Raw genomic sequence first — 17,167 nt, 5'->3', positions numbered from 1 at the left:
AAGCAGGCTCGAAGGGCTGAATGACCTACTCCTGCTCCTATTTTCTATGTTTTTCGGAGTTAAATATACAGGAACGTGAACCAATACTCACATAATATCAATCACAGAGTCATTACGGATTACTTTATGGGACACATCAACCAGTAACATCAATCCTCCATCTGTCCTTCGAATGCTTGCTGAGTATCCTGGCCATATCTGTAGCCTGCAAAACAGAAACTCCCCTCAGACACATGAATAAACAATTGCAAATTATCCTTGCACAAAACAACCTGGCCAAGTCCACAATTGTTATCCATCGCAAGTTACCTGCTGTCTCTTATTTGGCAGGCACTGTTGCCTCAACCTTGACTGCAACCCTATCCGCACCTTTCATATCACACCCAGAACTGCAAATAATACTCTTACTGCAGCCTAAGTTACGTCTTGAATAAATTTAACATGACTTCCATGTTTGATATTCAATACTCCATGTATAAAACCCAGAATCCAATCTCCCTTTTTCAAGTTCTTCTCTACTCTTCCTGGCACCTTCCAAGCTCTACAAGTTTATACTCCACTATCAATGCTGCCCCTTCCATTCAGTTTTATTACTTACGGCATACTTGACTTCCACCATGCATTTCCTACCAAAAGGTAATAGTTCACAGCTCTCTGTCTTGAACTGCATCTGTCACCTCCTTACCCACTCCGTGAAGCTGTCTGTGCCCTATCACGTCTTACATTCCTTGCAGTTATGGGTCTGAGAAATGAGGAAAGGTTGGAAAAACTCTTCAGATGTGAAAAGTAGTGAATAAAAGGGGACTTGTCAGAGATGAAGAATGTTTCACGAAAAGGTTAATCCTGTTCGACAGCAAGTTGAGGACTAATGTCAGCGAGTGCTTCTTCCATATTCACAGGATAGTCTGCAGGGAGGGGAATGGAAAAATTGCTCACGATTCACTCAGGAGGCAGCTCGTTCACCGTGTCCTGACCATTTCAAGGACTTCTATTGAAAATTAAGCTATTGGGGACAATTGGCTGCCTTCTCCAGACTATGCTAGCCACTTGACAATAATCATGTTGCTACTTTATTCCTTTTCCTAGAACTGGAATTACATTTAACGTCCTCCCGCCTTCTGATACTGCTCCAGCACCTGATGGAGCTCTTGAAAAAAAAAATCACCCAACACATCACTAATTTCCTCATTTAATTCCTGCAGACTCTGGGATGTATCCCCTTTGATACAGGGACCTACTGGTCATTGAAGTTGATGTACGTTTGTCAGTCATCTTTTCTCAAAAATCTGCAGGAAACCGTCACAATGCAGTCATTAATATGCTTTTGGAAACTCATATTGTGCCATTAACCACACACACCTGTATTGAGGGAGAACAATCGCACTTGTTGGGTCATAGAAATTTCGTCCAACCAATTTTAATTCCAAAATCTTCATAGCTCTGCACAAAAAAAAGAGCAGCATTTTCAATACAAGAATACCCTTAACAAGGACTAACTATTCCCCTACAATACACAATGAAATAAAGCTCAAGGAAACTTGAAATCAAATTATGGGATCAGTCACATTGCCCAGAATACCAGTCACCACCAAAACACACTTACTGAAAACCCATAGCAACACAGCCCGGTAATGCACTAATGCCTATATTTAGTCTCTGCCTTCCCTCGGTCCCCTCCCTGTACTTGCACAGCTTCTGCTGCCATGATAAATCACTCTCTGGTAATCCTCTTCAGTGCTAGGTGCAGCAACAGTCCTTCAAACCTCCTGCTCTGCTCACAGAACCGGTTCTAGGTCTGGTTAGTTAGTTTTTGAACATGAATCAAGGGGTGCACATCCCGATGCAAGACTGGGGAAGTTAACACAAATCAAGGGATATGAAGGTTGGGGAGGGACGTAATTCAAATCTAGGGGTGCTAGCCTTGAACAAGAGCTGGAGAGGGTTAATGCAAGTCAAGGATTACAAAGCCAAACTGAGGGTTCTCGGAGTTGAGGGGTGCAAGCCCCAACTGAGGGCTGCAGGGTTCATTTCAGCCTGCTCGACTTCAGTTTCGTCCTTTTCGTTATGGAGTGGACTCACGCTGCCAAGGAGCTATATCTCACGCGACAAGAAGGGGTTATTGTGGCTTTTGCATGCACCCTCTCGCATATTTCTCCACTATTTCAGTGGGCACACTGCTTAAACACTTGAACAACATGAAGCCAGGATGAAATATGACTTCCTTTTCTTCCTTGGATAAACAAACAGACAGAGCAACAACATTCAGATTTGTGTAATTCAATCAATACAACTTGTCTTCAAACAATACAACTACGCTTCACCCAGCAGTGAAACATCATGAAACTAAATGGACTGGTAACTCTCCTCCAGCTTCCTAATCCGGAGTCTCAGCGAAACCATGCTCAAGTAGCTTTCTGTTTAAAAACCCGTTAGCATGTATTTCTGTCCCTATTTTAACTCTCAACATGAGACTCCATGCCTCCGACATACAGCCTCTTGAACACTTGGAACCAAGGGCATTACAACACAAAGAAAGGGATGAATTCCTCAATTATTCAGACAGGTTAACAAATTGCTAGCTTTCAATTTTTGGGGAACCAGCCTCAAAACCTAGCAAGTAACAATCCAATCACCTCTCACCTTTAGCACTCGAAACAATTATGTAAATACACTTTGCTTTAAAAACCTAATGTTTAAATGCACCTCTGCCAAGTTCTCTGTGAAAAACTGGTTAAAAAGATCTTTAAGAGGAAAATAAAGAAAGACAGAGTAGAAGTGAGAGAAGAGAGAGAGAAAGTAAGAGAAACAATGCAAGGGAGAGCAAGCTAGTCTGTGAGAAGCTATTTACATGAAAAGACATTGCAACCGTATTACCTTCTGAATACTACATTGTAGTACGGGATGCAAAGATCAGAGTTTGGCTGCAGGATCTTGGTCAATTGAATTTTGACGTTCACCTCCGTGCCATCAGTTTTTCTCTGCGATTTGAGAGTGACCACCTAACATGAAACAATAGATTAAGAGCTCGAATTCAAGCGATGCACAAATTGTAATCACCCAGCTTCAGAATGGCTTCTTAAGCATCTGACTCTGGAATCAATACCAAACACTGAAGCCCAAAACTGAGCTGGTTTACAACAAATCAGACTCCTTACAATTGCTGCAGAAAGAGCATTTTTAGGAAGCAGCAGCTCCTGTTTTCAGATTATTTATCACTAAGTCCTAACTTGAAAGAATTACCCAATGGAGAACATTTTCTATTTTACAACTAACTGATCCCCTGCTCCAAATGGTGATCCATCATCCCTGTGCTCACTGACCTACAATGGCACCCATTCCAACATATGGAGTTTAAAAATCTCATCTTTTGAGCTCAAATCCCTCCAGGGTTTCACTCCTCCCTACCTCATGAACCTCCTCTACCCTGACATGCCTCAGGCATCTTTCTGGCCTCTTGGACATCACCTACTTGCTTCACTCCACGACTGGTAACTGTGCCTTCAGGTGTCTCGGCCGCGAGCTCTGCAATTCCAACCCTCAATCTTCTCTGCCTCTCTCTCCTCCTATCAGGCCTTTCTTAAAACCCACCTCTTTCACCGAGCTTTTGGTCAACTTAAATATCTCATGCGGTTCGGGGTCAAATTTGTCTCATTACACGCCAGTGAAACAACTTGAGATATTATTTGCCAATAATACTGAAGGCTCTTGACTTAACACTGAAATTTAGATACATGAACAATTTTCTCTCCCGTTATTTCAAAACCGAAAGACTTTCTGATCCCTGGGATCAATACGACGTAATCATTCGCTGACTCCATGGACATGTATCTCCAGAATGCAAAGCAGCAATGAAAATTATTTTTCTTAATGATAACACTGTTTTGAAAATTGATGTGTAGCAACAGATTGGGTAGGGTTGAGAGAAAAACAGCGTTTTATAAGTGCTGCCTTTCATTCCAAGTTCAAAACATGGACCAAATCCCAACCAGCATGAAAGTTTCAGGACACGTTTTAAGATTTTGGTCAAAATACTGAAGAGGAAATTTCCCACAAACCACATTGATATCACTGTTACACATCAGAATCGAAGAGGTTCTCTTCAGAGTGCTCGAGATGGACTTTTCAGTCATAAACTTACTCATAGAAACATTAAACAGTTATAATACAGAGGGCCATTCGTCCCGTTGTGTCCGTGCCAGCTCTCTGCAAGATCCCTGACCCCTGGGGAACCAGTAGATACCTTCCTCGAGTCCAACAAACAACCATTCACCACTACTGTTTACTATCATTCAGCTAATGTCGTATCCATGCTGCGACTGTCCCTTTTATTCCATGGGCTCGAACTGTGCTGACAAGCCTATTATGTGGCACTTCATCAAATGCCTTTTGGAAGTCCATATACACAACAATTGCATTTCCCTCATCAACCCTCTCTGCTACCTCCTCAAAGAGATCAAGCAAGTGAGTTAAACACAATTTGCACTCAACAAATCCATGCTGGCTTTCCTTAATCAATGCACATTTGTACAAGTGACTGTTAATGTTGTCCCAGATTATCTTTTCGAAAAGCTTTCCTCCCACCGAGGTTAAACTGTTTGGCCTTTAGCTGGTGGGGTTGCCCTTGCACCCTTTTTTCAACAAGGGTGTAACATTTGCAATTCTCCAGTCCTCTGGCAGCACTCCTATATCTATGGAGGACTGAAAGAATATAAACTAGTGCTTCTGCAATTTCCACCCTTACTTCTCTCTGTATCTTTGGTGACAGATCAACTTTAAACACAGCCAGTCTATTTAACACATCCTCTTTCATCAATTTTTAGCCCATTCAGTGTCCCAACTACCTCCTCTTACACTATGACTTGGGCATCATCTTCTCCCGAAGTAAAGACAGTTGCAATATTCTCATTTAATACCTCAGTACCCCTGCCTGCAGGCATAAATCCATCTTTAGGTCCCCAGTGGCCACACTATGCCTTTTACCACATTTTTACTCTCCATAGGCCCAAAACGTTCGGATTCCCTTTTTTTGTTAGCTGCTAGTCTCTGCTCATACTCTCTCTTTGCCTCTCGTTTTTTCACTTCCCCTCAGAACCTTCTCAATTGCATTATCCATCTGACATCTGTCACACGCACCTGGTTTTAAAAAAACTTCATCTTCCTCTTTATCTCTTGTGTCATCCAGGGAGCTCTGGATTTGTTTGCCCTACCTTTCCCACTCGTGGGAATTACCATACCCAAACTACCTGCTCTTTAAAGGAAGCCCATTGCTCCATGACACACTTGCCTGCCAACCTTGGATTCTAATTTAGCTGGACTCGATTTGTTCTCACCCCACGATAGCTGGCCCTCCCCCAACTAATTATCTTGACTCTGAATTGCTCATTCTCCTCTTCCACAGCAAACGTAAACCTTACGATACGACGATCACTGTCCCTTAAATGTTCCCCTACTGAGCTACTTAACCCACCTCATTCCCCAGAACCAGATCCAGCAATACCTCCTTTCTCCTTACATAGAAGCTCTGCAAACCTGGAAATGTTGAGCATCTGTATGAGAAAGGATGTCCCAAAAAGTGTTCAACAACCAATACAATACTTCTGAAGTGTAGTTACTGCTGTTAAGCAAAGGTGGGAGCTAATTTGAACACAGCAAGCTCTTACAAACAACGAAGCGAAAAGCCACTTCATCTGTTTTTGATGGCATTGGTTGAGGGATTAATATTGGCCAGGACACCAGGGTCAACACCACTCCAAACAGTGCCATGGGACCACTTACCGCCACTTGAGAGGGTGTATGGGACCTTACTTCAACGTTTCATTCAAAAGATGGCACCTGCAACAGTGTAGTGCTCCCTCAGTACCCCACTGGGAGCACTAGCCGAGATTATGGCTCCAGTCTCTTAAATGGGGCTTGAATCTATGATCTTGTAACTCAGTTGCCACATTTTCTTTTTAGTTCTTTCGTGGGGTGTGAGCATCACTGGCAAGGCCAGCATTTACTGCCCATCACAAATTAGTTTGAGAAGGTAGAATTGAGCCACTTTCTTCAACCACTATAAGTGTAGCTGGGGAGTATAACTCAGCGGCTTGCTAGACCAATTCAGAGGTCAAATGACAGTCCAGGGCATTGCTGTGGGTCTGAATTCACAAAGGCCAGTGTGGGTAAGGACAACAGATTTACATCCGGTAGTTTCAAGATCACCATGACAGATACTAAATCACTGAATTCAAATTCCCAGCTGCCATGGGGAGATTTGAACTTTTGTCTCCATATCACTCGCCCTGGATTACTGGTCCTGTAACATAAGCACAATGCTACTGTAAATGCAGCCACTTGAACTTCAGTATTCAAATATGGTTCATAAATCTGGTGCATTACAATGAATGGAAGGTGGGCATACCTCAGGTAGTTTCACAGGCAGGTACAGTATGGTGCCGTCAAAAGCGGTAACTTTTCCAGTAACTGGCCGATGCTCCTTCAACATTCCATAGCGAATATTCCGACACTCTACATTAGGACTGAACCAAACAGCAACATTTCTATGAGAAGTTAACGAAAGGCAGTTGCAAATGTTATGTAGGAAGGAACTGAACCTGGAGTATAAAGTGGACACTCAGCACTAACAGCAGCACAGGTTAGAATGGGACATACCCCGAGCAGTGGAAATGTAGCCAAGGACATAAACTTTAAATTCGGATGCCACTTCTTGGATCATGGACTAACACCAGGAGAATTAAGTGATTCATATACCAGGTGCAAAGTACCATGAAACTAGTGTCAGGTTCTTCCATATCCTCTACTGTTTTTCATCTAACGACAGATCATGGAGCTCAGTACCACACTTGGGCCAAGTGTGCACATGTTTAAATGCCAAGCTGCTGCAGGATATTTTGGAGCAGCAGCAGCTCAGAGATGTCCAAGCTTTCAGAACAGTGGGTCAGATCTTGGAAAGGCAACGAGTAAGTGTGCCACAATTGATGAACAAGGTTTACTTACATTACAGGGAACCATGATTCCAAATGTTCTCTGCCAATGCTGTAATTCAAAATTACTTTCTCCCTTCACAATTTCAGTACCTCTCCCTTCCTGTCCCCTATTATTTATGTCCCTCTCCTTTGCTCTTCTTTTTTCCCCTCTTTCTACTCTTCTGTTTTTACCTCTAACTAGGGACTTGAAATTGTGTGTCTCTACGCTAACAAAAGGCCTCACCAGACAGTGGAGTCCATCATTAAGACTGCACCTTGAACACGAAACTCTATCAAAAATGCCCCACACTGAAAATGAAACGCAGGAGGTCTGTCCCCAACACTGGTTACAAAGTCTGAACAGCAAACACACCATGTTCCAGGGTGTCTACGCAGTGGCTCCCAGCTTCCATACAATGTGCACAGGCTGAAGTCACATACCTGAAGGTGACGTGGTACTGATACACAGCCTCATTCCTGCAGTGTATTTTGATAAGGTTGACTGCCAGAGGTATGGACGTTCCCGATGACCCCTTCTTCACAACTGGCTCCCTGAAGAAAACACGCAACAGGAATTAACACAACTGAGCAGTGAAAGACATCTTCAAATTAAGCTACGGTCCATTAGCCTGAAGTATCCAGCAGCCATCGGTGAAGGAAGTCACCAGAATAATTCCCCAAAGAATGAGTTTTTTTTTCGTTCCAGGGATGTGGGTGTCGCTGGCCAGGCCAGCATTTATTGCCCATTCCTAATTGCCCTTGAGAAGGTGGTGGTGAGCTGCCTTCTTGAACCGCTGCAGTCCGTGTGGTGTAGGTACACCCACAGTGCTGTTAGGAAGCGAGTTCCAGGATTCTGACCCAGCGACAGTGCATCAACGACGATATCGTTCCAAATCAGGCTGGTGTGTGGCTTGGAGGGGAACTTGTCGGTGTTGGTGTTCCCATGCATCTGCTGCCCTTGTCCTTCTAGGCAGTAGAGGTTGCGGGTTTGGAAGGTGCTGTCTAAGCTGCTTAGCTGCAGTGAATCTTGTAGATGGTACACACTGCTTCCATTGTGCTTCGGTGGTGGAGGGAGTGAATGTTTGTGGATGGGGTGCCAATCAAGCGGGCTGCTTTGTCCTGGACGGTGTCGAGCTTCTTAAGCATTGTTGGAGCTGCACTCATCCAGGCAAGTGGAGAGTATTCCATCACACTCCTGACTTGTGCCTTGTAGACAGTGGACAGGCTTTGGGGACACAGGAGGTGAGTTACTTGCCATGGGTTTCCTAGTCTTTGACCTGCTCTTGTAGCCACTGTATTTATATGGCTACTCCAGTTGAGTTTCTGGTCACTGGTAACCCCCAGGATGTTGATAGTGGGGGATTCAGCGATGGTAATGCCATTGAACGTCAAGGGGAGATGGTTAGATTCTCTTTTGTTGGAGATGGTCATTGCCTGGCACTTGTGTGGCGCTAATGTTACTTGCCACTTATCAGCCCAAGCCTGGATATTGTCCAGGTCTTGCTGCATTCCTACAGGGTCTGCTTCAGTATCTGAGGAGTCACGAATGGTGCTGAACATTGTGCAACCATCAGCGAACATCCCCACTTCTGACCTTATGATTGAAGGAAGGTCATTGATGAAGCAGCTGAAGATGGTTGGGCCAAGGACACTACTCTGAGGAACTCCTGTAGTGATGTCCTGGAGCTCAGATGATTGACCTCCAACCACAACAATCTTCATTTGCACTTGATAGGACTCCAACCAGCGCAGAGTTTTCCCCCTGATTCCCATTGACTCCAGTTCTCCTCAGGCTCCTTGATGCCATACTTGCTCAAATGCTGCCTTGATGTCAAGGGCAGTCACTCTCACCTCACCAGTTCAGCTCTTCTGTCCATGTTTGAACCAAGGCTGTAATGAGGTCAGGAGCTCAGTGGCGCTGGTGGAACCCAAACTGAGCGTCACTGAGCAGGTTATTGCTAAGCAAGTGCCACTTGATGGCACTGTTGACAACACTTGCGATCGCTTTACTGATAATTCAGAGTAGGCTGATGGAGCGGTAATCGGCCGGGTTGGACTTGTCCTGCTTTTTGTCCACATTGCCAGGTAGATGCCAGTGTTATAGATGTACTGAAACAGCTTGGCTAGGGGTGCGGCAAGTTTGGAGCACAGGTCTTCAGTACTATTGCTGGAATATTGTCAGGGCCCATAGCCTTTGTCGTATCCAGTGCCTTCAGTCGTTTCTTGATATCACGCGGAATGAATCGAATTGGCTGAAGTCTGGCATCTGTGATGTTGGCGACTTCAGGAGGAGGCCGAGATGAATCATCAACTGGGCACTTCTGGCTGAAGATTGTTGCAAATGATTCAGCCTTATCTTTCACACTGATGTGCTGGGCTCCCCCATCATTGAGGATGGGGATATTTGTGGAGGACAGTTGTGAGGTGGAGAAGATGTTTCCACTTGTGAGGAAGTCCAAACGAGGGGCCATAAATAGAAGACAGTCGCGAATAAATCCAATAGGGAACTCAGGAGAAACTTCTTTATCCACAGAGTGGTGAGAATGTGGAACTTGCTCCCACAGGGAGTGGTTGAGGCAAATAGCACACATAAATAGAAAAGGGAGAAAGCAATTTAAGTATATGCTTATTGGGTGAAGTAAGATGGGAGCAGGCTCATGTGAAATATCAACACCAGCAGAGAACAGTCGGGATGAAAGACTTGTTTCTGTGTGGTAAATTCCACGTAACTCACGGTACAAACACTGAATTCCAGCTGACACTGGCTGGCTGGCAAGTATTGAGCCTGGGACTGAGCTCATGTTAAGCTGCTGTTCCATTGTGTTTTAATGTACTGGTAACACTGCTGGCTCTCAAAATGCACAGCTAGAGGCTGCAATCACCAGTCAGGAAACCTGGTGAAGCGAACAACCGTGAGCGGCGAGCCAGCCCAGATTCTCCCCACCCACACAACCACCGCCCACTCCCCTGGCCACACCCCACCAACCCCACTGATTGTGCGGCAGTACAGATCCCCGCCACCCAGCTGCCCAACCCACGCGACGAGGCAGCCCAGCCCCCCACACACCCCCACCCCGAAGCATGCAGTGAAGCAGCCCTGGTTCCATCCACCACCCCGCTCCCCCCCACCCCGGCGAGGCAGCCCAGACACCCACCGTGCGCGGCGAGGCAGCCCAGACACCCACCGTGCGCGGCGAGGCAGCCCAGACACCCACCGTGCGCGGCGAGGCAGCCCAGACACCCACCGTGCGCGGCGAGGAAGCCCAGACACCCACCGTGCGCGGCGAGGAAGCCCAGACACCCACCGTGCGCGGCGAGGGAGCCCAGAAACCCACCGTGCGCGGCGAGGCAGTCTACATCTGCACAGAATGCTCCATTCCACTGACTCACCCTCGATTTTCTTCTTCCACAGCTCCAGTGATGGCCTTGCCAAGAACGAACCTCCCGTCTCCAGGTTTAAGTACTGCCGAAGGGTGAAAAACTCTGCTTCTCCCCAGTGATGCTCGTCCTAACTCCAATCCCTTCACTTGGTTGGCAAGTTCCTCAGTGCTGGAGGGTGAAGACTCGGGAACTGTCCCTCTACCTCGAAAACTGCTGGGTGGAGAACAGATTCTGTAACACCCCATTACAAGAAGGATGTGATCAGGCTAGAGAGGGTACAGAAGAGATTTACCAGGATAACACCCAGAACAGAACATTTTAGCGATGAGCAAAGATTGAATCGGCTAGATTTGCTTTCGTTGGAACATAGGAGGCCGAGGGTATATTTAATTGAGGTATATAAATTAATGAGGGGCCAATATAGAGTGAAGAGGAAGGACCTATTCCCCTCAGCAAAGAGGTCAAGAGCCAGGGAGGCACTGATTTCAAGTAACTGATCAAAGGATTAGAGGGGAGCGGAGGAGAAATTCTTTCATGCACAGGGTGATGGAGATCTCAAACTCACTGCCTGAAAGGGTGGAAGAGGCAGAAACTCTCATTACTTTGAACAAGTACATCGATATGCACTTGAAATGCTGTAATCTAAAGAGCTTGAGCTGGAAGGTGGGATTAGGCTGGATAGCTCTTTTTTGGCCTGCACATCACGATGTGTCATAAAGATTGCAATGTTTCTAACAATTATGCAAAATTATACACGTAACTCTCTAACTGGGATAGAATATCACCACCTAACAACTGAATGAGAGACTTAATACAGCAATTGATTAAAGTTTATATTTAAGTTTGTGGCATGATCTCATGTGTGCACACAAATGTTTTAAGTTGTGAACTGTTCTGTTCTTCAAGTTCAGTCATTTTCCCATGAAATCATTCACCAGCTTTAGACCTTTCGTACACTTCGCCCTGGGACTGATGTTGACAGTGCTCCCAAACTAACAAGCCGCTCACAAGTGTCTACAGTCTCCCCAGACAACCCTCACTCTGACTTTCCTTCACACTGCAGGGAGATGCTGTTGCATTGTCCCACCATGCTTCTGCAGCATTCACGCTCACTCCGAACCACAGCGAATCACAAATCCCGAGCAGCACACGTTGGCTACAGTACATCCAAGTTGTGTACAATCTGACCTCACTGGGCTGAACTCTCACCTCTCTCAGACAGAAGATCATGGCTTCAAGCCAAACTCGAAACTCAAGGCCAACACCCTCAGTGCACTACTGAGCAAGTACGGCACTCAGAGGTGCCTTCATGTGGAAAAAAAATAATAATTTGAGACCCTATTTGCTCTCAGATGGATGTCAAAGATTCTTCAGCATGATTTTGAGTTCTCTCAGGTGTCCTGACCAACCTTGATCACTGAACCAACATCACTGAACAGATTTTCTCATCATCACATTGCTCTTTGTGGATCTTGCTATGCGCAAACTGGCTGCCATGTTTCCTACATTCCAACAGTGACTACACTTCAGAAAGTACCTCATTGGTGGGAAAACACTTTGGGACCTCTTGAGGATGTGAAAGGTGTGGTACAAATGCAAGTCTTTGTTTTTCTTGGAAGCAGTTCAGAAAAGGTTTACTTGACTAATTGGAATGGGCAGGTCGTCTTATGAGGAAGGGTTGGAATTTAGAAGAGGAGGCAACTTGATTCAAGCCTACAAGATCCTGAGCGATCTTGAGGGATCTTGGTCGGGTGCATGTGGAAAGGATGTTTCCTCTTGTGGGATAATGTAGAACTAGAGATCACTGTTTAAAAATAAAGCGTCGCTCATTTAAGACAGAGATGATGAGAAATTTTTTCTCTCGGACGTGGGTCTTTGGAATTCTCTTCCTCAAAAGGCAGTGGAAGCAGAGTCTTTGAATATTTTTAAGGCAGAGGTGGACAGAATTCTTGATAAGCAAGGGGGGGAAAGGTTATCGGGAGTAGGCAGGAATATCGAGTGGAGGTTACCATCAAATCAGCCAGGATCTTGTGGAATGGCGGAGGAGGCTCCAGTGGCCTACTCCTGCTCCTAATACCGATGTTTTCCTGAAACCAACAAAGGAGCAACCATGAGAACAGGCACGCCAGCCGACCAGCAGGGACAAGGCACGCCAGCCGACCAGCAGGGACAAGGCACGCCAGCCGACCAGCAGGGACAAGGCACGCCAGCCGACCAGCAGGGACAAGGCACGCCAGCCGACCAGCAGGGACAAGGCACGCCAGCCGACCAGCAGGGACAAGGCACGCCAGCCGACCAGCAGGGACAAGGCACGCCAGCCGACCAGCAGGGACAAGGCACGCCAGCCGACTGATAGGTACCAAAGTACAAGTCCCCTTTAAAATTTGTCTGGCTGTTAACATTCTAAGCCCCAAAGGAAACTGGGATCTATGAAGGTTCGGCACAGTTTATGCACGTCTAGTGACGTGTCCTGGATAACCATGGTCTTCAAGAACTGATTAAAGGTCACAGACCTGAAATGATAACTCTGCTTCTCTCTACACAGATGCTGTCTGACCTGCTGAGTATTTCCAGCAATGTCTGTTTTTATTTTTTTGTCTCCAAGAGCTTCCTTCATTGCCTTAAATTAATCCAAATCTGCCTTAGAGAGTTCCCAATGCAGGATTTAGTGCAATAGCAGTCATTGGGAAGGGGCATTCGGCACAGACGACCCAACAGTCTTTTCTCATCATCTTTCGCAGGTGCAGGTACTGAACAGCGTTTGGTTTGGCACCACCATGCAGTCTCACTGCACAGGGCGACTGCTTGAAGCTGGACTTCATTTCATCCTGTAGGCAGGGCAGACAGTCCAACCCACCTCTGCGAAGCAGCTACCTGCTGGGAAAGGAGTTCCTGCAATTTCTACAATCACGTAACAAAAACTTTCCCACCCAGGCAATGTGAGCAGGAGGCAGCCTGTCTGGAACTCAGTCTGTGGCTACAAAGATCCCTCAGAACTGAACCTTGACATGGTGGGAAGGCTTGCAAGCTGCTTTGAGCTGCACTGGCACTGTACTACTCCTGGTAGTAGCCAGACTCAAGGAAATCCAAGGGTATTCAGGGGCTACAAGTCAGGCTAACACCCTTTGAAGGTAAAAATTAGTTTGGCTGCTGAGGTAGTCCAAAGACAAGGCAAGTCTGCAATCGACTGAAAAAAATATCAACATCAACGACAGATGAAAGGCACGGAGATAATCTGATGTCATCAAATTAGTCTGGACAGACAGAAGAAATGGGTTGCCTCATTGTGTCATGAGACATGGGAGACTCTACTATCTACAACTCTCAGTAGCTGAAGCATACAAATTAGGAGAAATCGACCATTTTCAAACTGTGCCCCCTAATTCTGGACTCACCCACAAGAGGAAACATCCTCTCCACATCCACCTTGTCAATACCGTTCAGGATCATATATAATTAAATCAAGTCTCCCCTCACTCTTCTAAACTCCAGTGAAATAAAGCTCAGTTCATCCAACCTTTACTCGTAAGACAACCTGCTCATTCCAGCTATCAATCTCATAAACCTCCTCTGAACTGCCTCCACCACATTTACATCCTTCCTTAAATAAGGAGACCAAAACTGCACACAGTATTCAAGATGTGGTCTCATCAATGCCCTGAATAACTGAAACTTAACATCTAGATACTTGTTCAGTGACAGGAACAGATTGCTGGTCTTACAACTGTCCTTACCTGCCTTGTTCATAGCTCCATGGCATTGCTGCTCTTGTTGGAAAGGCATCGCCGGCTGCCTCACCCCCTTCATGTTTAATCACTCCGAACAGGTCGCTGGATATTCCTCTACCCAAGAGTCCTCTTCCTGTGAGGGAAGAATACAAGATTAGCAGAGCCACACTCCTAGACAGCAACAGCATTTAATAGTGAAACACCAAGGGAAAATCATTGATCCATATACAAGTCAATGGAGGGAGGCTCCAGAATGCATCGCCTCACCCTATCTACCTCAGTATCCTCCTTGAAGATGATCATGAAAATCTACCTGTTTGACAAAACTTTTGGTCACCTGTCCTGATGTCTCCTTAGAATTAGAACATTACAGCGCAGTACAGGCCCTTCGGCCCTCGATGTTGCGTCGACCTGTGAAACCATCTGACCTACACTATTCCATTTTCATCCATATGTCTATCCAATGACCACTTAAATGCCCTTAAAGTTGGCGAGTCTACTACTGTTGCAGGCAGGGCGTTCCACGCCCCTACTACTCTGTGAGTAAAGAAACTACCTCTGACATCTGTCCTATATCTATCACCCCTCAACTTAAAGCTATGTCCCCTCGTGTTTGCCATCACCATCCGAGGAAAAAGACTCTCACTATCCACCCCATCTAACCCTCTGATTATCTTATATGTCTCTATTAAGTCACCTCTCCTCCTCCTTCTCTCCAACGAAAACAACCTCAAGTCCCTCAGCCTTTCCTCGTAAGACCTTCCCTCCATACCAGGCAACATCCCAGTAAATCTCCTCTGCACCCTTTCCAAAGCTTCCACATCCTTCCTATAATGCGGTGACCAGAACTGCACGCAATACTCCAGGTGCGGTCTCACCAGAGTTTTGCACAGCTGCAGCATGACCTCGTGGCTCCGAAACTCGATCCCCCTACTAATAAAAGCTAACACACCATATGCCTTCTTAACAGCCCTATTAACCTGGGTGGCAACTTTCAGGAATTTATGTACCTGGACACCAAGATCTCTCTGCTCATCTACACTACCAAGAATCTTCCCATAAGCCCAGTACTCTGCATTCCTGTTACTCCCTCCAAAGTGAATCACCTCGCACTTTTCCGCATTAAACTCCATTTGACATCTCTCAGCCCAGCTCTGCAGCCTATCTATGTCCCTCTGTACCCTACAACATCTTCGGCACTATCCACAACTCCACCGACGTTCGTGTCATCCGCAAATTTACTAACCCACCCTTCTACACCCTCTTCCAGGTCATTTATAAAAATGACAAACAGCAGTGGACCAAAATAGATCCTTGCGGTACACCACTAGTAACTAAACTCCAGGATGAACATTTGCCATCAACCACCACCCTCTGTCTTCTTTCAGCTAGCCAATTTCTGATCCAAAGCTCTAAATCACCTTCAACCCCATACTTCCGTATTTTCTGCAATAGCCTACCGTGGGGAACCTTATCAAACGCCTTATTGAAATACATATCCACCACATCCACTGCTTTACCCTCATCCACCTGTTTGGTCACCTTCTCGAAAAACTCAATAAGGTTTGTGAGGCATGACCTACCCATCACAAAACCGTGCTGACTATCTCTAATGAACTGGGCGGCACAGTGGCGCAGTGGTTAGCACCGCAGCCTCACAGCTCCAGGGACCCGGGTTCGATTCTGGGTACTGCCTGTGCGGAGTTTGCAAGTTCTCCCTGTGTCTGCGTGGGTTTCCTCCGGGTGCTCCGGTTTCCTCCCACATGCCAAAGACTTGCAGGTTGATAGGTTAATTGGCCATTATAAATTGCCCCTAGTATAGGTAGGTGGTAGGGAAATATATAGGGACAGGTGGGGATGTGATAGGAATATGGGATTAGTGTAGGATTAGTATAAATGGGTGGTTTATGGTCGGCACAGACTCGGTGGGCCGAAGGGCCTGTTTCAGTGCTGTATCTCTAAACTAAACTAAACATTATTCTTTTCAAAATGATTATAAATCCTGTCTCTTATAACCTTTTCCAACATTTTACCCACAACCGAAGTAAGGCTCACAGGTCAATAATTACCAGGGCTGTCTCTACTCCCCTTCTTGAACAAGGGGACAACATTCGCTATCCTCCAGTCTTCCGGCACTATTCCTGTCGACAATGACGACATAAAGATCGAGGACAAAGGCTCTGCAATCTCCTCCCTGGCTTCCCAGAGAATCCTAGGATAAATCCATCTGGCCCAGGGGACTTATCTATTTTCACACTTTCCAAAATTGATAACACCTCCTCCTTGTGAACCTCAATCCCATCTAGCCTAGTAGCCTGAATCTCAGTATTCTCCTCGACAACATTTTCTTGCTCCACTGTAAATACTGACGCAAAATATTCATTTAACACTTCCCCTACCTCCTCTGATTCCACACACAACTTCCCACTACTATCCTTGATTGGCCCTAATCTAACTCTAGTCATTCTTTTATTCCTGATATACCTATAGAAAGCCTTAGGGTTTTCCTTGATCCTATCCGCCAATGACTTCTCGTGTCCTCTCCTTGCTCTCCCTTTAGATCCTTCCTGGCTAGCTTGTAACTCTCAAGCGCCCTAACTGAGCCTTCACGTCTCATCCTAACATAAGCCTTCTTCTTCCTCTTGACAAGCGCTTCAACTTCTTTAGTAAACCACGGCTCCCTCGCTCGACAACTTCCTCCCTGCCTCACAGGTACATACTTATCAAGGACACGCAGCAGCTGCTCCTTGAATAAGCTCCACATTTCGATTGTGCCCATCCCCTGCAGTTTCCTTCCCCATCCTATGCATCCTAAATCTTGCCTAATCGCATCATAATTTCCTTTCCCCCAGCTATAATTTTTGCCCAGCGGTATATACCTGTCCCTGCCCATCGCTAAGGTAAACCTAACCGAATTGTGATCACTATCGCCAAAGTGCTCACCTACATCTAAATCTAACACCTGGCCGGGTTCATTACCCAGTTCCAAATCCAATGTGGCATCGCCCCTGCATTGCCCCTTATGCAGCTCGGTGTCAAATTCTGTCTTGTACCACTCCGTGAAGCACGTTGGGACAGTTTAGGATATTAAAG

The 17,167-nt window shown here is 46.0% G+C and overlaps 1 protein-coding gene across 5 annotated transcripts in view; it reads right to left on the bottom strand.

Annotated features, from left to right (window-relative positions):
• piwil2 (piwi-like RNA-mediated gene silencing 2) overlaps positions 1-14,202 on the bottom strand; it is a 72,024-nt gene extending 57,822 nt beyond the window's left edge. For 4 of the 5 annotated variants that reach the window (XM_068023356.1, XM_068023359.1, XM_068023358.1 and 1 more), the window contains exons 1-7: positions 14,081-14,202; positions 10,356-10,559; positions 7,407-7,517; positions 6,401-6,518; positions 2,875-2,999; positions 1,360-1,440; positions 92-205 (exon numbers count right to left, since the gene is read on the bottom strand). In XM_068023356.1, coding sequence (XP_067879457.1) covers positions 92-205; positions 1,360-1,440; positions 2,875-2,999; positions 6,401-6,518; positions 7,407-7,517; positions 10,356-10,559; positions 14,081-14,106 — 779 coding nt within the window. In that variant the 5' untranslated portion in view covers positions 14,107-14,202. The remainder of the gene's footprint in view (positions 1-91; positions 206-1,359; positions 1,441-2,874; positions 3,000-6,400; positions 6,519-7,406; positions 7,518-10,355; positions 10,560-14,080) is intronic. The other variant, XM_068023357.1, reaches the window with a different exon arrangement.
• Between the last annotated feature and the right edge of the window lie 2,965 nt (positions 14,203-17,167).

Source organism: Heterodontus francisci, chromosome 47, assembly GCF_036365525.1.
Source record: "Heterodontus francisci isolate sHetFra1 chromosome 47, sHetFra1.hap1, whole genome shotgun sequence".
Lineage (NCBI taxonomy): Eukaryota > Metazoa > Chordata > Chondrichthyes > Heterodontiformes > Heterodontidae > Heterodontus > Heterodontus francisci.
Note: the sequence above shows the minus strand (reverse complement) of the source record. Positions and strands in the feature narration are given on the sequence as shown.